The sequence below is a fragment of the Pipra filicauda genome, unplaced genomic scaffold, assembly GCF_003945595.2.
Source record: "Pipra filicauda isolate LSUMZ 115617 unplaced genomic scaffold, ASM394559v2 scaffold218_size1660888_pilon, whole genome shotgun sequence".
Taxonomy (NCBI): domain Eukaryota; kingdom Metazoa; phylum Chordata; class Aves; order Passeriformes; family Pipridae; genus Pipra; species Pipra filicauda.
The window spans coordinates 1,630,742-1,655,685 of NW_024104330.1; the positions used below are offsets into that span (position 1 = coordinate 1,630,742).

A 24,944-nucleotide genomic window follows, 5' to 3' on the forward strand; every position below is an offset into this window, starting at 1 on the left:
AAGAAAGTCCCAGCTGGTGCTTAGGAGACACAGAGGTTTCCTGTGGCAACCAGACCTGTCCAGGTGAGCCCATGCTGCCTGTCCAGAGCCACCCTCTTCAGCTGGCTCCTCTACTGGGGCAGGCTGTAGAGGATCCTAAAGGATCGCTTTTTCCCTTGGCAGAACAGGACCAGACTTAAAACCTTTCACCTGCTCCCATGAGGGAGAAAATAAGCAGCATTTCAACGCATGCTTCAGGTGAACACCTCATGCCTTTTGATAGCTGAATCCTGCAGACACAAACAGCCATCAAGGAGCAAACAGGGAAGCTATTTTCCCTTGAAAGAAGGTGCTGTAGTGAGGCAGGGACATAGCTCTTTTTTTCTTTCTTTCAGCATCACAAATGAAATCCATTAAGCAGTGATGAGCAGACGGCACTGAAAACAAACACCAAATTAAGCACACCCACTCCAAGGGAGAGGTTTTGCCTGCCTTCTCCATCCAAACTCCTGCCGGGGAGGAAGGTGAAGATTAAGGGAGGGCCCCCAGCAAAACCATTTCTGGAGGCTGGGCTGGGAAAGGGGAGATGTGCAGATGATGGGGATGTGCCAAAGGAGAAAGAGTCCTGTGTGAGGATGATCACAAATGTGGTGACTGTAGTACTGAGCTTGGAAGGGGTCTGGGAAGTGGAGGTGTAAGAGAGGTGCTTTCTCATTCCTGGCTGCTTTCCCCTATTTGTTCTCTGATGAAGAAATGGCAGCAGCAGTGCTGGGACAGGCACGGACACACAGTTTGTCCAGGCACTCCAGGGTCTCATAAGTGATACAGGCTTGGAGGACACTATTTCCATCTCTGCTGGGAGGGAGGGGATGAGGAAGTGGAGGCACCAAACCTGGTCTCATGCTCACCAGAGGGAGCTAAGGGGACATTGGAGTGTGGCTTTGTCCCCAGTCCCACTCTGCTGCTAGAAATTGGTCAAGGAATTGCTGTTCCCAAGAAGGACAGAAGGGACCTTCTGCCCAGGTCAGAGTACGAGATCTGAAGGAGAGAGGAGGAAAAAGGAGAGCTATGCTTGGAAACAAGTAGAAGAGTGAGAGGTGGGAAATCAGCTGGGGGCCACGAGGTGGAGAGAAGCAGGATGATATGGGAGATTGGTGGTGATGCAGGGATAGAGCCGGAGCCATGTCGGAGGTACAGGTAAGGCAGGTGGTGGGCATAGACAGCACATCTATCCAGGCTTTTCCAGCCCAAATTTTCACTGCTTCTATGTTAATTTGATCTCAAAAGTGCAGCAGGTGAAGGACAGCAATACCAACCTCCCTGACTTGAGTGGGGAGCACAGGAACCTCCTGGGCATCAGTCATGTGCCAACTGCTGCCACCAGTTCAAGAGGCAATGGCTTTGCTGCGCTCATTAGGGCAGGCTCTCATCCTGGGCCAGCTCAGTCATTTAAAGGTCAATAAGATAGAAGTTGGGACACCACTGAGATGGCTGCAGGTACATCCAGGTTAGAAGGCAGGCAAGTGGGTGGGCTCACATCTCTGCATGTGTAAGAACCTTCTCCCCTCCACATCCTTCTCCAGAATAAGAAGGGTAAAACCTATGAGCAACGACACTGCAACCACTTTTCAATCCCCTCATCCTGTGGTTTTTGTAGGGTCACAGTATTTAGGTTGGGAGGTCTCTGGATTTCTTTAGTCCAACCTCCTGCTCAAAACAGGGCTGTTTCAAGGTTGCTCAGAGCTTTGTTTTGCCAAACCTTGAAGATGTCAGAGGACTGAAATCCTACCATATGTCTGGGCCTTTGTCTCAGAGCTGCTCCCCTCTCACTGTGAGTTTGTCTCTGTCTATCCAATGAGCAGCTCCCTTGCTGCAATTTGTGCCACTGCCTCTTGTCCTTTCCTGTGCCCCTCTGGCTCCATGGTCTTTATAATCTGACTTTAAGTAGCAGAAGACAGCAGATTTCCCCTTTCATCTTCTTGTTGCCAGACTGAACAAGTCCAAATCCCTCCACCTCTCCTCACACATAATGTACTTCTATCCCTTTACCATTTTAGCATCCCCCACTGGACTAGCTCACATTGTTAATCTCTTTTATGCTGGGGGGGCATTTGGGCACTGGGAAAGAAATCTCTGAAATTGCAGCCTGCAACCAACTCATACAGCCCTAGTATAGCCCTTCTTCCCAGGCTGTCCAGAAGACATTGCATGCCTGATCTAGGAACAACTTCACTGTCACTTGGCAAAAACTGCAAAATGTATAAGAACAAAAACGGCATGCTCCATGCCTAAATGTGCCACTGACTTTCTCTGTCCTTTTACAGAGGTAAAAGGGACTCCCTCCTGGGATAGATATTCAGATGTGAGGCCAGGCAAGGAACTTGTTTTCTTGAAAAGCTGAGCCCAAAATTTGCTTTATCTCACTGGGCTGAATATAGAATAATCCCCTTGAAATTGCTGCAGTATATCTTCAAATGCCTTACACTTCATTGTTGCTAGAAGGGAATTGGTATCTGGATGCAATTCTATGCACAGTTTATGCTAAGTCTGTGCTGCCATCTTCCCCTTGCCCTGCCAGGTGTGCTGCCCTGCCCCTTCACCAGTGCTGGGTTGGTGACCAGGTGGTCAGATGGGGGAACTGATTCAACAGAAAGTCAATAAAAAATTTTAAAAAGTTGATTCTTGTTGGATCAAGTCCCTGGCTGCATAGAGACTGGTGCTACAGCTTGGAAACAGTGGAAATGCAGAGCTGAGATTGCTGCTCACTATAGCTGCAAGGACTTAGACTGGCTCAGCTTGCTCATGACTACACATCACCAAGAGACTGGACAGTCACTCCTACCCTGAAGAAAGGTCTGTAGATAAGACTTCACCTTCTTTCAGTGACACCAACCTCTTCTTCAACTTCAGTGACACCTTTTTCTTTCCCATGGGAATGCCCCTGCTGCTCCTGGCTGAATTGCTGTGCAGGGAGACACCACGGTGGGAGGATACAGTTTCTGAACTGACCTTAGCCTGACTATGCTCACGGTGGATATTTTACCTTCCAGCATTGCATGTCTTGTTTCATGGAGCCTTTACCCAGAGCAACTCATTTGTGCCAGCCATCCCCCCCCTCCATCCAGTCCCAAGCAAGGTGTCAGTCTTCATTAGCAGAGGAGTGTGGGGTTTAGCTGATATAATGTCCCCAAGTAGTCTGGCTGAATACACAGTCCCAGTGAAGCAAAGGCACTCCAGGCCTTGGCTCAGTGTTGTAAACTGGGGCCCTCATGCTGGCAGGGCCCTCCTGCTGGTATCCCTGATCTCAGGAGGGGTAGGGGCTCCCTGAGGTCTGAGCTCCTGAGAGTTTTCTCTCAGGACAGATGCACAGAAATACTTATCTCCATACTATGACCAGCCCAGCTCCCTCTCTAGAGGGGATCTCTGACTTAGAAGTTTCACGGAGATCTAACTCCTCTTTATTATAAATATCCAGACATGTCAGTGTCAGAGGGAGATGCATCCCTCTTAATCCTTCCCAACAGTATTAACTAAACAAATCATGAAGAAATTAATTAAGCAAAAGAAAAAACATATTGGATATCCAGGAAAATGTCTTGACATTGAGTTGCCTTATGATAATCTCTTAAGGACTTGGGGGTGGCGGTGGTACTCCTGGCATATGGAAACAGGTGTAGAAAAGCAACAGAGAAAGCAGTGAGAGCAATGTGTAGGTACTGCAAAGTACAAACGAGGAAGGAAACAACAAGCCTTTGATATCTGTGGCACTGCTGGAAGACGGATAGATTCAGCCAGCTTGGATTTTAAAAAATCCCAATAATGTAAATTCCTTAAGTACAAGCCAAGCCTATGAATAAGATAAATCTCTTAGTCACTTTGCCAGTGATATCCTTCTAATCTCATCCTTCCTCAACGATGCTGCTCAGAGAGTGAAACACTTAGCATAAATGGGTTTGCTGCTCAGAGCAATCACTCATGCCTCCCACTCTGACCCCAGGATTAGAGAAGTCCCCTGGATTAAGGATGTTACTATTTAGAGTCCAGGGTGAACCAGCTAAGCACGGGCTCAAGGGAACTTTCAAGTGATTGCAAGAGAGAGAGAAAAAGAGAAGGAGAGGCGAACAGGAGGCCACCACCATCTTAGGGAATTGCATGTCGCACGCTGGTGTTGAACTGTACTTAAAGTGCTTTACAAAGAGAAATGACCCAATAACAAGAATTATCAATATACGCATGGGAAAATAACAAACAGTAACTCAAAGGCCAACCAAGCCAACTTTTTCTTTAAAAAATAAAAATTACATTGAACTGCTGGTGCTGTTTCCAGAGATGCTGAGTGCCTTGGTCCCCAGCAGACATCTCTGTCTGCTGAGTAGGCCCAGCAGTCTGAAATTCAGAGCCAAGGGCTGCTGAACTGTCCCTCCCAAAACAGAGATTGGAAATGACCTGCTGATTAAAATGTGAGCTGAGAATCAGAGACGGATCCTCCATGCTCCTGAGCCCAAGAAGCATGGTGGAGCCATTTACACCCAGATGAGGAGAGCCTCAGCACCAGCTCAGATTTCAGAGAGACTTCAAGCTACTTCATGGAGGTGGAAAGATCATTTTGAATGCCAAAAATAGGAAAACCATGTCAGTTGATCCAAATTACATCTAAGACCGTGATCAACCATTTGCCTTTTGCTTACCGTTCCCTTGTATCACAGACTCACGCGAGAACTGCTCTCAGTACTACTTAGGTAGCATATACAGTAGTAAAGTATGTAATACCTTAAAATACAAGAGCTTTCCTTACAATCTGTGCCTATGTAAACCCAGACAAATATTTAATACATTCTTATCACACCAACGGGAAATAGTTTTATCATCTCTGACAGACACATGAATTTCCAGGAGCGCCTGTCACACGTTTACTACATCAGTCCCCAAGAATGGCTCCCTTTCATTATTTCTCTATGGAGACCCCCTCTGCTGATGCTCTCCCCTCCCCATGGGAGAGTTTCCAGCAGCAATTCCAGTTGGATATTGGAAAAGGGAAAATAGGAACTTCTCAGAAGCCAGACTTTCGGTGTTTTGCCAGGAGAAAGGTATCCTCATGCAACTTCTGCCTAGGTTTGCAGAACAGCATTTCTAGGCTTTGATTAATTAAAATACAGCATGTCTTGCACAACTTTTGAACTCTATTTCTGTAAAAGATACGTGAGGCTGCAGGCTGTCTGTCACATTATGCATGTCCCCTGTGCCAAGACTGTAGTTTTCTATTTGACTGTAAGTCATCCATTAGATGTAAGACAATTATTATTGTTTTTTAGTGAGTCATTTTTCTCTCAGTAATTAGTAGTTGTCAGTTCAACTCAGCCCAGTGCTGATGTAACTCAGTGACTTCAAAGCTGTGTTTAAAGTCTCTTTTCTCCCACACAGCAGCTCACCACAAACAGTATCACTTTTCCTGCCTCATCCACTGGAGCTGTGTTGCCCCATGGAGCTGTGTTGCACCCAGCCAGGCCAGCAACAAGAAGGGTTTGCTGTCTGAGCACAGAAGGGACTGCCCAACAGGAGAAGAACTTGGCCAAGAAAAGGCAGCTCACCTCCTTGACCCCATTTTATTGCTATATGCTTCAAATCCTGGCTGCGTCTGTCTTGCTATAAAAATGTCAGACTGTCTCTAACACTTATTTTTGCTCGCCGCTTCAGTGTGGCCTTACTTGGCAACTTCTCCCATCTGTTTACTATTCTTCAATGTTGTGCATGCATTTCTGAATGCTGTTTACTTATAATAATGTCAGCATTTGCAGAGCACCTAGCTTTGAAGTGGTTTTAGTGTTTTATAGTTGAACAAGGATCCCTTACAGCATTCCTAGAAGAAAGTGAAGATCTCCAGTCCTGCTTCATGGCGGCATGAAAGGGTCCTATGTATCACTACAGGTGAATTCAGGTCCAGAGAGACTATATCTAGATGTAGCAGCTATATGAGCACTGGATGTCCTTGTCCCTGTATAATCGATGGAGGTCTAGTCAATGTTGACAGCAGAGCCCCGGGAGTGAGTCAGCTGAGCAAATGTAGGTGTCTAGCTCTCCAGCTCCACTGACTGTATTGACTAGGGGCACAATTATCTACCTCAAGATGTTTTCCACTAAGAAATCATTGCGTGGGCATGAGTCAAGCTCTTGATTTTTCACTGCCTAGACATCCAGTCCACATGCAGACACCTACGTTGTGACACTCACATTGAGGCGTCTGCAATTCAGAGCTGTGTCCCACCTCAGTGATGTGCCCAGAATCACAGCTTATATACAAAGCTCAGAGGAGAAGCTGAGATCCTTGGTTGCTGTTCATTCTCTTTCATCCGCTTGAACTGGAAGAGAGACCTCCTCTAGTAAAGCCAACACCATAAGGGAACTACTTCAAAGGTGTCCTCTTAGAGCCAGAGAACAACCCTCTACCTTGGCTGGGACCTGTTATCAAGTGATCAAGCTGCCACCTTGATTCTAAAGTGTGGGGTTTTTTAACACTGATCTCTAGGTTAGCTCTCATCTGAGAGGACTGTGTTTGCTGCTCAGTTCCCCACACTGTTCTGTCTGTTTCTTTTTCTTTAGCAGGAAGGCAAACTCTGGCTCTGCAGAAAGCAGAGATGCCCCCCTCTGAGCACTCATGGAGGCAGGCCATGTGATTTTCCTCCATATCACACTGTGCTATTTGCTTAGAGATCTTCTAACATGGGGTGAATACCACCCTGCCTGGGAACTTTTCTTTACCACTTGTACCATCCAGCAAGGGCTCACTACCATTTCATGGTCACAGCTCTGACATCCTAGTGTCAGAAAGTGCTCAAGCCTAAATCAAGTTCTGAAACATCCTTGTATCTTGGATCTTTCCAGGTCAGCCTGCTTTCATGAAGGCCTGGTGAACTTCCTGGATGGTCGGTCAGATGGAAAGATCTTTTTCAGTGGGTGAACATCAAGCACTGATAAGAGGACTGAAACAACAGAAGACATGCAGGCCTGATCTGTGAGCCATTGTGATTCAGCACAATTCTCACACACTGCTAATCACCACACTGCACTGGACATGCCACGCACATACTACTGGGAGGAACAGCCGAAGTGCAGATCTGTAACTAGAAATGTACCAGCAGCAGCAAAGAGTAGTCACATTCCAAAGGAACACTTTCCTCACAGGGACATCCCTGGATGGGGGAGCTCTTAGCTGCTGTGTTGTGTTTCCAACCCTGTAGTGAGCTCAGCAGAGTCCTCCGGGAAAGTGCCTCGCAGCAGCTGAAACTCTGCTGCATCTGCTCCACAGCCCAGATGTGCACCATGCCATCAATCTGCCCTCTGCAGGAAAACGTGACCCTCAAATGACCATTTAATCCCCTTCTCAATCCAATTTGGCTCAGCCACGTGTCATCTGCTTTCTCCCACGCTGCCACAAACACACATACAGCCGGTCCCTGCTCCATAGTGAGTGCTGGGATCAGCACACGCTGCGGCAGAGCCTAAAGGCTGACTGCTGCCTGGAGATCATGAAGAACCTCCAAAGACAGAAGGGTCATGGAGTGTGCTGGTGGGAACCCAGGTCCCTGACCCCCATGAAGCTCTGACTATCTCATAAAAGCCCCGAAGCCCAGAAGCAGAGCAATGCACTGCAGATACCTACCTCCAATGCTGCTGTGCGTACTTCAGGAGTGAAGGAAAACAGCTCAAGGCAATGTAGACACAGTGATTTAAAAGGAAACAGATTAAAGACAGTCACATGAGTGCAGATGTGTCCCAGCAGTTGTGCCATAAGCATTGACAGGTAGATAGGTATCTTGCAAAAATCCCTCTCTCTCCCTTGACAAGATATAAATCACAGGAAGGGCTATTATTCATGCTGCAATCCACCCATTACATGTGAAGCTGTGTGGGAGAGTACCAAACAGTGTTGACCAGAAGGACTCGTGGGTTTTACCTCACCCTGGGAACAAATACCACAGGGCAGTCTGAGAAAGGGGACTCGGTGGATGGATATTTGTTCCAAAAACACGGTTAAGGCAGGCCAAATGGGAAGGATCTGGATGGTTTTCCCAATCTCTGTGCATTTGTGCAGCCTCCTTTTGACTCATCAGTATATCCAGCATACAAAAAGCTAAGGACCTTAGGAGCATTTACCTAGGGGGTAAAGACCTTGGCCTGTACTGGTGGTTGGTGAGTGCATGAAAATGCAAAACAGCTGTCAGTGGAAGTGAGTTTTGAACTCCAAGTTGTTTCATTTCCAGCTGAGCACATTTTCTTTTATTTTAGAGGATACAGAGAGAACATACTCTCTTGTGCCTAAGCACCACTCCTTGTCTCTGCAATACAACAGAACAAATAGCCTAATCAGGCCAAAATGCAGAGCATGCTGAAAAACTGGGAACATTCAGGATGTAGTTAAGAGAAAGTGGAAATCTCCCCTGTAGCCCAGGAGGGCTGGTATTGCTGCTCCAATCACATTGCTTAGGGGTAGAGGATTATCTGGCGAGAAGACAGAGAGTTACATTCCCCTGTTGGAGACACATCACCTGGAGAGGGATAAGTTACAGATCCCTGACCCCCATTTGAAGGAGACACAAACGTGGAGAAAAGCTGAACTGGGATACAAAGAAAGAAGGAGCTGATGAATGCCACTGGGCCTTTTTGGTGGCAGTGGGATAGTCCGTGGGAATGAATGAGTGAGGCTCCATGAGGTACAACATGGCCTTGTGCTGATCAGAGAAGCAGAGCATGTGTTTTCCAGCCTTGTCTGCCCCAAGATCATCCCCCTGCATCTTCTGTTTCATCACAGAAACCCAATCTCAGTAGCCTTCTCACATCCATTACAAGGAAAAATAGCTGGATCCAACCCAAACGGAAAACAGAGCCACGCTACGGTAGCAAACCTCCTGCCAGCTTCAGAGATTGCGACATTTGCCCCATATGTTTCTGATCCTCCCAAACACACGCAGAGCAGCTCAGTTACACACACACTCATTTGTATGCCTTTGCAAATAATCTCTGATGTGGGGCCTCTCAGACTGCTCCTTAGAAATCCATAAGCCTGTAGCAGTCCCTGCATCCCCTTTGGCTTACTACACCAATAAGAACTTCTGAAGAGTCCCAGCAGCTTAGCTCGCTTTCCTACCGACAGATGCACTTTGGATGCCTCTGATCAAAATTCCTCCTCTTGTTAAGTTGCACAGAATTATTTCTGATATTGTCTCTGCCATTCATTATCACTTAACTGGTCTACAATTGTTCCCCTGGTCACCTGGCTCTCCAATCCAGCTGAGTTTGCTACAGTGATGGAGTGACATGTAGGATTCTGCAGGCTTGGGGAAGAGGTGCTGCCATCAACTGCCAATTACCAAAGACGCTGGTCCAGGCTTTCAAGCCATCCCAGCTAGTGCTGCATCAACCTCCTCTATGCCTGTGCTGCCTGAAGGGCAAGTACCATTCAGCTGTGTGTGACCGCCCCGTTGGGAAGCGCCCTTGAAAGAGGCCGACTGAAATAACAGATCTTGGACTGGGGTCAGTGGAGAAGCCTCTAAAACTTTTACCATGCAGTTCCTTTGTTTTCCTAAGTGTACCGTTTTCTGAAATACGCCGGTACTGCACTCAAACTTGCTAGCTCAGCTTCTGCTGGCAGATGGATCTTTTTCTTGTCTTTTTGTAAACAAAATTAAGAACAAAGACAACAGCAAACCCAGAAGTTCTCAGAGCAATGGACCCAAACAACGGGTAGGTTCCCCCTGAATTGAACGTGGGAGTAAAGTGGCTTCTTTGATATCTAGTAGTTGTGGACCTGTTATGACAATTCCCTTCCATGGCACCACAAACCCAATATGGGGGGTATGCCCCCTTGGCCACACATTTTCATGCAACTCATAAGAGCTCAGGAGTTCTGCAGCCTTTATTTATCAAAGGTGGCTGAATTTGGCAGAGAAGTTTAAATGTCACAGAGTGTATCTTGTGGACATGGAACTGACATGGAGAACTATGGATGCTTAGGGAAGCAAGTAAGAAAGAGAGAAAAGGATATTTTCATTTTTATTAAAACACATCTCGGGACAGGTTTTGAACAGCTTTCCAGGCAAATTACTTGAAGGCAGAAAGCAAAAATGGCCTGTAGAAAGGAGAATGGCTGTAAGCTTCCAGAAAGCAGCAATTGAAACATAATGCTTCTGTTTGTTACAAAGAAGCTAATGGAGGTTTTCGCAGTAATTAGACATTGTATAATAAATTTCAGTTATATTGCACATTTTTTGAGGATTCCTAATTTTTCAAAATCTGCTTTTGTAAAGTAGAAAACCTTAGTTACAGATCTCTTTCTGCTTATCCTTCTGTTCAATTTAAGCAGAAACAGTTCTTGCTCAATCAAGTTTTTGTACCACCAGCATTTCTATAAGACTCAGATTTGACATAGTATCACCCCTTGGAGGTTTAGTGATTATTGGATCAAGAAGTGTCCTGGCTATGACAAAGAGAAATATCTGAGCCTTTGCTATTATTAGCAATGTTTGTTCTCATTCTTCAAGCTATAGAGGGGCAGCTATTTTCCCTTGCTATTTATCTGACTACCATTACAAAAATCTCAGCCCCTGTGAAAATCCATCCTGGGGAATTAGAGCAGACATTTAATCCTATCTTTTGTACAGCTCTTCCTAAAATCACTGTAAAAGCTAAGGGGAGATCTTACTGCTATCTTCAGCCACCTCATAGAAAGGTACAGCAAGAAAGCCTACTCTTCTCCAAGCTGCATGGTTACAAGACAAGAGGAAACAGATACAATTTGAAACATAAGAAATATGATTATAAATAAAAAATAGAACCCTCATATTTTCACCATAAGGGAGGTCAAACATTAAACCAGGGCCAGAGAGGTGTGTGAAATAACTGTCTTTGGAGCTATCCAGCTCTGGATATCTGGGTATCTGATCTGGTCAGATCTTCTTGAGTAGGCATTGAACAAAATGACCTCCTGAGGTTTCTGCATCCAAAATTATTCTGAGGTTGTGCGATTTTGTTTGATCTGAGCTACAACACTCAGAATTGTCACCATCACCTGACATTTGCATCACCTGTCTGAGCACACCTTCAAAGAGATGAGGCTCTTGTCTGGTATCACCAAGAAAAAGGTGAAAGAAGAAATCTTATGAATAGATGCAGGTTGGGAAGGCCAGGGACTCTCCTGCAGATTACACATGTCTGCAAGAAGGGCAAGAAATTAATCATAAGGAGTGGGAAAGAGAATAACGATGGCAGCTGGGCCAGGCCATGACAGTTTAGCAAGCTGAACTTTATGTAGGATTCCTCACTGCAGGCTATGGGGGCTGTAGAAGTGTTTTTCTTAGAAATGATGTAGCCGTCCCATGTATGAAGAAAATTTTCCAAATGTGGGTTAAATGTAGGTGACAGCACTTCTGCTCTCATATGTCAGAGGAGGCTATGAACTGTGTTTTTCCTAACTAGCTGAATCCCATGAGTGTTTTTCCAGGCTGAAAGTTTCTTCCTTTTAATCTGATGTGGAATAAAACTGTCTTCAAACACAGAACTTCTTCCATGAGGGAAATCTTCTCTGCCAGCTAGCCCAAGGGTTTTTGAAGCTGGTTTCTAAGGATGCACACAGTACACAGTACTTTCTGTGACAGAAAAGACAAAAGTTGATATGCAAAGACAGTTTCAGTTCTCTTGTTTCCCCAGATTTTCTCTTTGGGCACTGCAACAATTTCCCATTGGTGGGAGATCTGAAAATCAAGATGGGATATTTCTTCTCCAGTCCTTGCACAGCTATTAACCTTCAAGCAGGAATTTCATTCAGGGGACTTATTTCACTGCTAATATAGAGAGGTTCAGACTAGACTGGCCCAATAACTCCCTCTGGCCCTAAATCTTTTACGATTGCATGTCTCTTCAATGTTAAGGAAATGTTGGGGTTTATGTCCTAAATGTGAACTCTTTAGGGCAAGAAAAGCCTTTGCTTCACTTCTTGGTGCAATGCTTGACATACGGATAGCCTGTAAAGGTTACCATAGTATTAAAATCAAGAATGGTCTAGAGGCCAGAAGCACCCATAACTCTCCTGCCTCTTCTGCAAACCCTCTCTTTAATTACTTAACTGCTATTTCTCTCCGATACAGTATTTTATTATTACCTACTTTTCTTGAATGCTCATCTGATCCGTCTTAATGTTCTTTTAATATCACTTGGAATGGGATAATAATATTCTTGTACTTTTCCAGCACTTTAAATCCTGACAGGTCCTAGTGTGCTTAACAAGGAGAAGAGGGAAGTGCTTAATTCATCAGACAGTGCAAGGTCATGCAACATATGAGACAAGCTGAGAAGAACACCTGACACAACTAAAAGCAGTGGGGTGTTTGGAGGGGTAGCTTTAGCCCATCACTCCCCAACTTGCAGAAAGTGCAAACCATCCATTGAACTTTAGTTCACCACCTGCATGAAATTGCCAGGGTAGGTGCTGATGTGATGTGGGTGAAGTGTCAGCAGGATTCCTGTGTGCTGATGCTGTGTGTTATGTCTTCAACAGATTCTTCCACGTGGCTTTCTTAGCTCTCCCAAAGAATGAGAATTGGAGTGAAAAACAATACAGGACCTGTCTTGGTAAGGACGGGGAACACTGATGGGCAGGGACATGCACATGGAAGTTCTTGGAAAACCACTTCTTCCATCAAGATATCAGTCAAAGAAGTGATCTCCTTGGTTTTAACTCAAGGGAAGCAGGGCAATGCCTGTGCTAGGAAGTTGGAGAAAAAGGTATCACAGAAATGAAAGCAAGAAATGAGGATGTGAGCAAGTATCTGTTATACCCTAAAGTAGTAAGTAAATGAAGACCTAAGCACGACATGAATACACAACAGGGAAATGAGAGAAAAGAATCTCAAGGTGAGGGTAGGGTTAATGCCCAAGTGACAGTGCTAGTACAAGACGGTGGAGGAAATGTGAGCTACCCCATCCATAAAGTGACTGGAGAAGCAGGAGAGAAGTGGGTGATGGGGGCAACATTTCAAGCAGGACTGGCTAGAGCCCTAAATCTGTCAGGAAAGTCATATTCAGCCTTGCTGAGAGTGGCTTTAACTGGGGCAGAGAGCAGACACCTGAACTGAAGTAATGAGGATCCATTTGCTCCTCTTCCACATGGCTATAAACGGGCAATGACAGGACCAGCCTCAGCCATAAGTCTTATCTATGGCAGTCAAGGGATCCTTTAAGAAAAGCACAGCTGCTCCTCCAGCCTTTTCCTCCCAACTCTCCTCAGGAGGCAAGGCAGAAGAGCTCAAATCATTAATGACCTCAAAGATTCAACAGACTTAATGCTTAGTGCATCTGCAGGCCCTCCTGGAAGGGGCTGCTACTGAGGAAAAAGGGATGCAATTCAGTAAGGCCAAATACAGCTCCTCCACTGAGAGAGTAATGCCAAGTGCACAGAGTCAGGATGGAGAACTGCTCAAGAAGCAGCTCTGAAGGGCAAGGAGACCGTACTGGATCATGAGTTGAGTAACAATCAATAATCTTCTGCTGTTCCATAAATAAATAAATAAATAGAGCAAACATTACCCTGGAATGGATGACTTCTGTTACTTGTTAAACAGGATTCAAGACCTTTCTGCACTGCTCAGCACTGACAAGGATTCAGCTGGAGAATTGTTTCCAGTGCATTTAAAGCAAAATACGGACCACTTGGGGAGAGTCCAGAGGATAACACCAAGGATGATTAGCAGTCTACAAAACAGGTCATAAGAGGAAAGGCAGAATTGGAATTGTTCAGTCTAGAGAAGAACAGGGAATGTTATGGCTTCAGTTGTCACCTGAACTTGTGAAGTCCTGAAAGGATGAATTTTCACTGTGTAGCTACTGGAAAATACCTTCAGTTACTTACTTCTTGGAAAACAAGTAAAGGTAAAAATAATCTGTTGTCCTCCTAATGGGAGGGCAAGAAGAAATGAGCTGCAGCAGGAAAGACAGATTCTCCAGCCATGCTCATCCTTAAGAACCGGTTAGATCAGCCTCAGGATTTTGGATGGATGGACTCAGTCTCTTGAGACCTGGGCATTGGCCTATGCTTGGGCATGATCAGTGCATGGATGAAGAAACAGAAGCTAAACCCACATAGTACCCGGGGTTACAATGGCAGTCACAAGGAACAACTTGACAGAGGATGCAGCCACAGGACTCTCTTCAGGCCACGAGGGCAAACACCTACAAATGCTTAATGCGCTATAAAACTTACAGGTGCCTCTAACACTCATCTCTTAGCTAATGGCACAGACTTTTGCGTGGGAAAGGTGACCCCATGGCCTTATCTTAAATGTAAACACACTGTCAATCAAGCAATCCTTGGTAAACTTCTGCTAAAAGCGACATGCAAAGCCACTACAGAGACAATAGCAGTCTTTGGCCTCCAAACTGGTGGAATATCAAGTTTATTTTCTCTCCTGTTCTGCAAAATTTGTATGTGGACCTGCTGGTCTAAATGTCTGTGATTCCATAGTAAAAAGTAAGTCTGACAGTCCAGTTCTCCAACCATAATGGAAGTTTGCCAGGAAGTTCTTCTACAGAGGAAACAAAACTTTTTCAGGGTTCCTTTCAAGATTGAACTACCCCATCCTCCACGGAGTTGACACAGTTTTCCCCAAGCACAGCCTGGTTTCTCCAACGAACACAAGGCACTAGATGTAGGAAAGACTAAAATAATACTTAAACCATATTTTTGCTTATCATTCTCCCATTCTGTACCATCCCATCCCTCACTCCCCACACAGGGAAGCAGGTTAAACTTGTGTGACTGTTTTTTGAGTTATGTCATCAGTGTTCAAGCTGCACACAGAGAAGGCTTGGATATGATGGTAAATAGGCCATAGGAGAACTTGTGCAGAGTAGAACAAGGTAGGATGGGTGGGGCCAAGATCTGATGCATGAATTGACTTTAGCCAAGAAGAAGAGAAAGAAGAGGAGGTGAGAGAAAACCACCAAAGACCGTAAAGGAGATATGACATGAGAGAAGAAAATACGTGTGAGGATTTCAGGGTATGGGCCCTGCCACTGCAATCAGTCTGCCCACCATGATTTTGCCTTATCACTTCTCACAGTGGGGCATGGGGGGCAGCCCATTTACTATCTAAATACATTTTCAGGTCTTGCTGTTATTTTCTTCATCAGAAGAAAGTCATCACTCATCATTCTCCGCTGCCAAGAATGTAATCTGTTCTACTGCAACCAGTGATAAATCAGAAAAGGATAAAAGGTAGGTTGTGAAAAGATGGGGGAAGATAAGAAAGTCTTCGGCATCAAGCAATTCATTTTAGGTAAGCAATCCTGATTAACAAAGGAAAAAGAGAAAGATAAAAAGTTAACAAGCTATTCTGTAAGTCTGGTTTCCCATGGAAACCATATGATGATGGGGTTGTTCTTTTTTTGTCTGATGGGATACGCATTCCTGTTAAAGCAGTTGTTCCATCTGAAGCTTTGTCCTCCATGTCCTGCAGTGTCTACCACAGACAATACTATAATCTCTCCCACAACAGGACATTTCTAGCTTTCCTCTTCTTTATCCAGCTAGTTTTCATGAAACTTACAGGAATTTAATGCTTTTCAGATCTCAATTCTCTGCCAAATCTGGCTGAAATTAGCCAATTGGTTGAGGAGGGCTGATGAGCATAAACTGTAACAGCTAACGCCACCACATGGCTTTATTCCTTTAGCAATCAGCTAATAAAAGGATGGGATGGCCACAGATATGGACCGGTAACAATTGTAGTTACTTCTTATTATCTTACTCCAGCCTAGGAGTGGTGGAGACATGTGCAGCAGATGCATAGGACACGCAGAATCACAGATTTTTGGCACAACCACATTTCTGACTTCTGGACTGGGTCAGCCTTGAATGGAAAAACACAAATGTGAGCAAAAGGCTGCCACAGAGGAGGCCCTTGCCGGGAATGAATTTTTGCTTGAAAGACAACCTGAATGCAATTCAGTTTTGTATGAACAGAGCCCTTCCAGGAGCAAGCGTTGCCTTTGTGGAAATAACAGTGACTCTACAGATGCAAACAATGGAGCTACATGCTTTTGCATTGCTTGTTCTGTCACTAACTGACATCAGCCACTGGTAATCATGGCCTGAAATGTATATTTAAGAAACAGTGACATGAACACAGACAAGTTCCTTCATGAAGCCTTTTATATGGGGAAAAGTGAAAGAAAAGAAAAACTGCTGCTCAGGCCAGCTAGTGGCACCGAAATAAATGGGTCAGGCATCAGAGTTTCAGCAGGCACAGAAGGTGAAAACCCTGTCTTCTGGAGCAATTAAAAGTCAATGGGATTAGTGGCTTTCACTATTATTTATAGAAACCCTGCTGTGTGCACAACATTATTGAAATACAGGGGTCAGGTCCCTGCTACTGGATGCCTACACTTTTGCTGTTGAAGTTAATGGGAGCTTTGCCAATCAACTCTGTGGCAACAGCATCTAAATCTAAAATAGATGGCATCCTAGGCTCCATTCAGTTGATGGCTCAAGCAAAGCTTTTGCCAAAGCCAAGAATGGTCTGCCTACACAGCACAGATTTGATCCTGGGACAGATGAAACAGGAGAATTAGCTATAGAGGCATTAAGATTCAAAGATGGGAAGGCAGAGAGGTGGACTGAATGTCACAGGAAGCATCTTCTCTTCCTTTCTGTCATAAATTACAATATACACATTGAAACCTAAACAGCTGCATCCCAAAATCTCTTAGTCTTCAGTTTTAGCAGGACTGGCTGTTTTCCAATTAATGATTCTCCTTCTTACACCAAGTTAATGAACCCTGTGGGAACACACCTATGAAAGGACATGGATGGGAACCCTGCACTGTCATTCTGTGATTCAATGTTTGAAAAGAGCATCCTGATGGTCTAACCAGTTTGGACAGACTCCTTGAAATACCAGCATCTCCATTCCCAAGTTTTCCTGGCTTTGGACATGGTTGTGATGATGGTTGCACAGTTGTTTCTTCTTCCACTCATTCACTATCACACCTGTGCCCTGCATTATGCCACAGCCTGCCTCTTTTTGTCTCACTCCAGAAAACAGGTACCTGATTCTCCTTGATCTTACAATGTTGTAAATCAGAAATCAGGCATCCCAGAGGTCTCCTGCACTCCTCTGTGCTGCTGAGAGACCAGTCTGTAGAGTGGCAATATTTTCTGGCTTAGCTCATGCCTTTTCTGCAAATCCTACTAGGCAGGGGGCTAAAGATGCTTTTTGCCTGTGCCTGGAACAGGAATGTGGCTGAGATTCTCAGTGGTTATTTCAAGCAACGCATGCTAATGACCAGCCATTCAACAGTACTGACCATTCACTGATCCTACATAGGACCTCCAAGAATGTGTGTTAATCCAGACTGAGTAATTTAGGCTCAGTTTAGCTCTAGAGAAGTCCTGAACATGGCAGGTGCCTTGATGATGAAGACATTACATTACATGTGCATGAAATCCAGACATGCACCTGCAGAGGAAGATCCCACTGGTTACACACAAGAGGCTGGTGAGCTGTGGGGTTAGAGACCAGCCCCAAGGCTTTGCTCCTCTTCAGTCTTACCCTGATCTCTAGATTGGCTTCAGATGTGAAGTGTGAATATTACTTTCAGAAGTGTTATCATTAATTGTTCTGACACTAAGTAGTCTTAATAACCACATGGCTTTACAATCACTCATTAAACTTTAGTTCCTTGTCTTGCTGATGTCCTGCAGCAAGGAGCTCCACAGTCTAATTACATATCACATGGAAATGTATGCCCTAATATCCATCGTAAATTGTCTTCCCTTCCAATTTCCTTGAAGGTCTTCATGTTCTCATATTAAGGAGTTGGTGTCCCAAAAGTCTAGAGGGAACTTTGGTGGGAAAGATAGTCTATTTTCAAGCATTTCTATCAAATACTGAGCTAAGTCCAAGCCTGCAAGCAAAATAGTCCACAGACTGTTCTCTCTGATCCTCCTTATCCAACCAAATCTATCTGCACTGACTTTTCAAATCTCCATCCTTACAGCATCTTTCCTCAGAACAGAGAAATAGAGAAATGCAGACTGAAACTGATAGGTAAGAAAAGATGTACACACACTCTAGCTGACAATCTAACAAGCAATCCTTGAAACATATGGATTTCCAAATTATCTCAGTTTTATTTAAGAACGCTTTTCTATTTATTTTCAGCACAGCTAGCATAACTTCTGAGATCCCAAACTCCACAGTACTGCTAACTCCTTGTGACATGGGCAAACAGTTTATCCGCTGATGTGAAGGGACTTTTCACCCATGTTTTTTCCTGCTCATCTCCACAACTTGCTCTCAGCTTGGAATCATACCAAATACTGTGAAACATTTGTGAGAGCAGAGCTCATCTTCGTTTCTTTCTCTTGCAGAATATTGTCAGAGATCCAGGAAAGCCGATAAAATTCTGCAAACACTTAGCACTACCCAAAACAGAAGAAAATACTCCAGCATTTTTCTTTCTTGCCTTCTCTCCAGAGCTTTGCCGTTCAATCCAGAGCCTCAGAATTTCCTGACACAACGGTGCCGGATGTTCAGTCATTGAAACCTTTGAAAATGCCAAGCGAGTCCCCGAAAGGCAATGCCATTACCAAGTGCAGAGTTCAGTCTCTCAGCTTTCATGATGTTAAGCTCTCATTTTCAGCGAAAGCAATTGCCTTTTTCAGCTGCCAGACCTGAGAAGAGCTTGCTGGTCATGCCCTCAAATGGGAGCCCAGATGCTGTGATCCCCCGATCACCAGATCCACTCTTTCTTGTCTGCAACCTGCGTTTCTCTTGAGTAACGTGCAAGGATCAGAACAGTTTCACAATAATGAGCTTTCCTCCTTCCTACAGTCCTCAGCACATTTTTAAATGAAAGAATCAGCTTACCCATAAGAGCCACAAACAGACACGAGGAGCTTAAGATATAAGCAATTCAGTAGCCTGAAGTATCATGCATATTGGGCAATCATAAATTTAAAGTGAAAATCCCTACTGATTTTGTTTTGCATTATATATTAAGTAAAACCTATTGCAAAGCCAGATTACTAAGAAACCTTTTTGACTGTTGTTTTGGTTAGGTTTTTTTATATCGAAACAGGATTAAAACTTCTTTAGGAGACTCACTGTCATTTTATCTGGGTAAATAAGCTTAGGGTACCTAACAGTCAATTTATAATGATGGCTTTTGTTCTTGGTACTGTGATGCAGCCCCGCAAATTTGCCCACAGCTGCAGCAGTTTTAGATGGTTTTGACAGGTAAATAAAACACTGTTTATATCTGTCATTGTCATTAATCTACAGAGTAAAGAACTAGCAATTATATTTTGTTTCCAAGCAGATAAATTTTCATGATGATCTTGGCAGAGGTGGTAGAGAGTAATGTGCATCTATGACTTTTATAGTTGTGAAAGTCCAAAACATGAAGAGTCTTTGCTCAGCTGTTGAGCTGGAAAACAAATGGGAAACAAAGACTAAACCAGTAATAACCACCGTAATAACAAAGAAAAGGAATTTGGGATTTAGCCCCATTGGATTTTTATTGACATAAGGGCCAAGTAAACCAAAGTAGAGGTCTTGACATCATCTGCACCAATTCAGCACTCAGTTATTCTGAAACATACTTCCAGGAATCTGTGTCAGGATCTGGGGATCTGGCTGTGCTTTAAAACCTCATGATTTGGGCCTCCATAATGTGCTTCCCAGCTGCTGCAGGGCAAAGGGTTTCAGATACTCCTCAAGCTATGCTGGTGAAGAAAAAATTATTTACAGAATAAGGTAAAGCTCAAGGACGAGTGGCAGAATCCAGCCATAAGTGTCTTATTATATTGGTCAGAAACTGTGAGAAGCAAAAAAAAGAGAAATCCTGGTGAAACTCTATTGATGCCAGTCACGTCTGCCCAGCTTTTCACTCAGGTAGGCTGGCAGATGGTCAGCAAATAGTCTCACTTTTACAATGCAACCTACACTGGTTTTCAGTGTGAAAACTAGCATCCAATTATTTTCAAGCATTAATGTTCTCCAAGGAAGAGAGCTACCTTTATTTTAATTCTGCTTAGGTTCTATTTGCTCTGACACGTAAGCCAATCTTGCAGGTGCTACGTCTCATGTACACAGGCAGAATGGCAAGCCAGGGAAGAGTACTAGAAATGTGGAATAATGTAAATTCTCAGAGAGTGAATTGCATGGCTTCCAACTTTTAGAAGAGACATGAAGAAGACAAATAAGTGAGAAAGGCATACGATATCTCCAAAAAAGAATCATTTTCCCCATCCCCCATCTAAAATCCTATGATCAAAACTGTCTCACAGCGTAAACCATTAGAGATGGCTACTGAGAACCGAGCTGTGACCTATGGGACCCTTGGTATGACACATCCAGCAGGGCTGTGGATATTGGGATGGGTTGGTGGCAGGCCCTGCTTCTCCCAAAGAAGAATGGAAGCCTATTCTGCACCTTCCAGCCCCCATCACCACCATCCTTGAACCAGCATAAGGGAAGGCACGATCACTGCATTACAGATGTAAGTAGCTCTGGGAAAGGCAGGATGTGTGTCAGAGCGTGGCCACTCTCAGATGAGAACTAGCTTTCCTTAGCACAGCACATAGGTCCGTGAAGGGGAAAGACATGGGGCAAACCCCATTCAAGGTTTCAATGTATTACCTTACATGCCAGAATCTGTGCCCAAAATGGAAATAGTATCAGTATAGTCAAATATCTTAACCCTTTCCCATGCAAAGATCCCCTATTAAGACAGTTAATGGGACTATCCCAAGCAGTAAAGGTTATCAGCATATATGGGCTTGATCCCACAGAGGTCTGCAGCCTTCCTTGTCACCTGCAAGCCACGTCATGTTAGGTACAAATGTTGCTGGGTACATCACTATAAGGAAGTTGCCAGCCTGAAAATGCACGAGCTGCTTTTAATTGTCATTAAATATGGAGAATAATGCCCTAAGGTGGCATCTTATGTTCTAGCACAGTTGCATTTGTTTCATTCTCCTGTGTGGTGTAGGGAAACTTCATTGGCCTAACAAGCACCTCAAGGCTCAAGCTTCAACAGCTACAGTTGTAACCAGACGGTTTTCTCCTCCAGCTAGTGCAACTGGGAGCATGGGAGCAGTGGAGCACCTGCAGAGCTCCTACTAGCCGTCCCCTGGGAACCACTGAAGTGGAGCTGTCTCCTGCCACATGTCTTTGTAGAGACTGAAGCTGTATTTTTAAAAGCAAACAGCACATTAAACTCGTCCTTTGCATCACTTCTGGTATCATTGCAACTGGGCACCCACAAAGCAAGGAAAAGTCTCCCTTGCTGAGCTCCACTGTGCTTCAAGAAGGCGTCAGCACGTCCCTCCCATGCCACAGCTGTACAGCTCTGAGGCTGGGCATGGGCTCCCGGGGCAGGACGGCCGGGCAGCAGAGAGGGATGGAGCAGGCCTCCACCCCACGCTTCCCGGGGAAACACTACCGAGGTGCAAAATCCTAAAGCCCAGGGCCTGGGCAGAAGGCAGAGGCTCCATGGCTTTCGGGTCCTGCTCCGGGCACCAGTGACATCCCTGCAAGCATCAGGCCCCACGTCCTGCAGGCTGGGGCATCGCTGCCATCGGTCCCCCCGCCCCGGCGCCCACCGCCCGCGGCCGCTCACCTGCTCGGGCCCCTGGAAGCAGATCCTGCAGAGCGGGGTGCGGATGCCGCTGTCGACGCTGCTGCCCAGCGAGTATCGGTCCTCGGCCTTGCCCTTGCCGAAGTCATCCGAGGAGGTGCTGCTGGGCAGGGAGGCGGGCGGCTCCCCGGCGGGGCTGCCCCACTCCTCGGCGGCCGGGCTGCCCGCGCCGCCGCCGCCGCCCGCCGCCGCCCGCCAGCCGGGCCCGCGCCCCCCGGGCGGAGCGGCCCCCGCCGCCGCCTCTGCGCCGCCGGGCATGGGGAGCGGCGGCGGCGGGGAGGGCGGCGGCGGCGCGGGGGGTCTCCGCAGCAGGAAGACCTTCAGGTCATTGAAGAGCATGCGGCAGCGGCACTTGAGGAGGCCTTGGTTTCGCAACATCTGTCTCGGACGGAGGAGCCCGCAGCAGCAGTAGCAGAAAATGCCCGCGCCGGGTGGTATTAACATGTGCCTTTCCTTGGCAGGCGGGCACGGGGGGGAAAAGAAAAAGGGCAGGAGCCGGGCGCCCCGCGGCCGGGGGGCTCCGCGGCGGCCGCAGTGCCCGGGGGGGCTGCGCTGGTCGCCGGGGAAGGGACAAAAGCAGAGCCGGAGGGCGAGGGGGCGGAATCCCCGGCAGCCCGCTGCAACCCGGCGGGGATAGCCACTGAAAGAAAAATCCACACCGGAAAAAAACCCGACTCTGTGCTGCTCGGGGACCCTTTGCTCCCCTCCACAAGTTTGCTTAGAAATCAGCGGGAGGAGGAGGAAATAAATCTCCCACGCCCGAGGGTCCAGGGGCGCAGGCAGCGGGCTCGGGAGAAAAGCCCCCGATCAGCTCTCGCAACTCCTAAGCCTTTAAAAAGGAAGGGTCCACGTCTCCAGTGGGTGTGGGGAGGAGGGAGAATATGGTTCTCTCGACAGTATTTGGCATCTCAAGTAATTTTCCTTTTTCTTCTATTTTGTAATTTTTTTTAATTAAAAAATAAAACCTGATCACACGAATCCTGGTGTGAACCCAGACAAAATAGCAGCTGGTCTGGCTATCAAAATGCAAAATTGGTAGCTGTTGTTATTATCAAAATTGCTTCTTTGACAAAAAAGACCTTCACATTGTTTGTGGGAAAACACCCTACGTTTCCAACACTGTACTCCCAGGTGGCTTCAGATTTTACCGTTGCCTTTAAAAGATTTCATTGTAAATATTAAAAGTCCTGAAAGAAATAATTAGCATTCAATGAGCTTAATCCCAGAGGTACTGAGACAAATATATTTTTATATATATAATATATATATCATATATATTTTATATATATTTATATATTCTGACCTTCTCTATTCCAGCAGCTGTCTGGACCACACAAAAAAAAAAAAAAAATCAGAGCGAAATTGGTGAGGGAAGGCGGCTGTATTATTCCCTAAGCTGTTACCATCCTGGACCAAAAAACCCCGTCGAAATCGAATCTATTCTTCGCATGTAATTGACCGGGGAAACGTGGATCTTACATGGTCACGTTTCCTTTCCTCCTTTCACAAAACAGGAACGTCATCAAACGCATTGGCAGCTTGTACAGACCATTGTGGATGGCGAGGCGGCCAGGACTCTATCAGCAATTGCAGGAACCTCCTTTTGATGCATTGGACGAGGCTCCTTCTTTCTCTCCACCACCGTCCCCACCTTCATTTTCCTCCCCTTCTGTCCTCCTCCTCTGACTGTTGCTCTCTCTCACAGGCATTGACATTCAACCATCGCAAGTCTGTCGCACTCTCGCTGTCAGGAAAAAAAAAATCGGAGCAGATAATTCTCTTCTTCCTCCTAAAAGGCTAGGATAAAGCACAATGCGCCAGACACATGGGGCAGCATGGCTTATTTTTCGTGCGGCTCCTACCGCTTTGGCAACATCGAGCTGGTGTGTGCGTGTGTGCCTTCCTCTCTCAGCAGCAGCCTCCTCTCCGCTCTCCCATCCGGCTTGCCGTGATGATGTTGCTGTTGCTACCTCCCTTGGATGCAATGGGGAAGGCAGATTGTTTGCAGTGCGAGCGGGGATTTGCAGGAAGGGAGGGGTGGAACGTGGCCGCGCTCTCCTCCCTCCCCGGCTCAAAAAAAAAAAAAAAAAAAAAAAAAAAAAAAAAAAAAAAAAAAAAAAAAAAAAAAAAAAAGGAAAGAAGAAGCAAAAAGGCGGGGTGAGGAGGGGGAGAATCAAGGAATCAAGGGAGGAATGGGGCCCTTCCCAACCTTTGATGCCCCGGGCTGTCGGCTGCCTGCGAGAGCCCACGCCGGGGAGGAAGGGGAGGAGGGGCGGGGGAAGGGGCTGGGCGGGCGCTGCGGCTTCAGCACCACGGGGCGCGGACAGCTCCGCCGGGCGGGGCGCGGCGTCTCCGCGCTGCGCTGCGCCTCCGGCCCGCTCCCCGCCCGCCCCCCGCCCGCGGCGGCCCCGGAGTCCCGCACCGGCCCCGCCGAGCGCGGCACTGCGGGACGCGGCCCCGCCGCCTCGGGGGAGCCGGAAGGCAGCGAAGCCTCTGCGCCCCGGCGTGTTCCAGGCTGGTTTCCACCTCCCTCCGACCGCTGCGTGGACCTGTGAAACACGGGAACTTCCAGGGGCAGGTGGCAGCGGCCGCGCGTTCAGTGATGTATCGGGCAGCGGTGCCGGCTTTGCAGGTTCCCAGCAGGAAGCCGAAATGCCACCAACAAACTTTTCCCTGGCAGATTAATTAGTTACAGAGGATTTCATGGTCTAATAGCTATGATATTGTTTTTTCATTTTACTCCAGCAGCGTTTACTCACTGATAATTTGAGGTTTTTTTCAGTAGCATATATTGCAGTAGAAATATGGGTTCCTTGTAGCCCAATGAAGGGTAAATATGACTGAACACTATTGCTTAATTAGAAGAGTTTTGCTGCAAGTAACGAATTGATGCCAAGGCCGATAATTTTTACTCTCTCAGCCTGCTTGAAAATTTTAAGTAGCAGCTGCTGAAGGCCATTAGCTTTTCCCTGCAATCATCAGCAGAAGAGGCTTTCTCCACATTGTCCTCCTATATGTGTCCATGCAGACCCATCCAGCCTCTGAATAAAAGGGGAAACTTAGGTCTTCACTGGGACTTCATATTTGCCATCCCAGGCAGAACAGTTGACAAAGGTGCTGGGTTTGATGTGGACCAAAAGTACTCAATGATAAAGAAGATCTGAAGGCTTCTAGTCCATGCAGTATGGCTAATGTCAGTGCAATGTCTCAGCTCAGGGACCAGTGAACACTCTCTAGATGGGATGCACCTCTTGGTGCCCAGGTTTGACATCATG

General features: G+C 46.1%; 1 protein-coding gene across 4 annotated transcripts in view; it reads right to left on the reverse strand.

Annotated features, from left to right (window-relative positions):
* Window positions 1-23,722, reverse strand: part of MARCHF4 (membrane associated ring-CH-type finger 4) — a 102,171-nt gene extending 78,449 nt beyond the window's left edge. For 2 of the 4 annotated variants that reach the window (XM_027734794.2, XM_027734791.2), the window contains exon 1: window positions 21,652-23,722. In XM_027734794.2, coding sequence (XP_027590595.1) covers window positions 21,652-22,113 — 462 coding nt within the window. In that variant the 5' untranslated portion in view covers window positions 22,114-23,722. The remainder of the gene's footprint in view (window positions 1-21,651) is intronic. The other 2 variants (XM_027734793.2, XM_027734792.2) reach the window with 2 other exon arrangements.
* Between the last annotated feature and the right edge of the window lie 1,222 nt (window positions 23,723-24,944).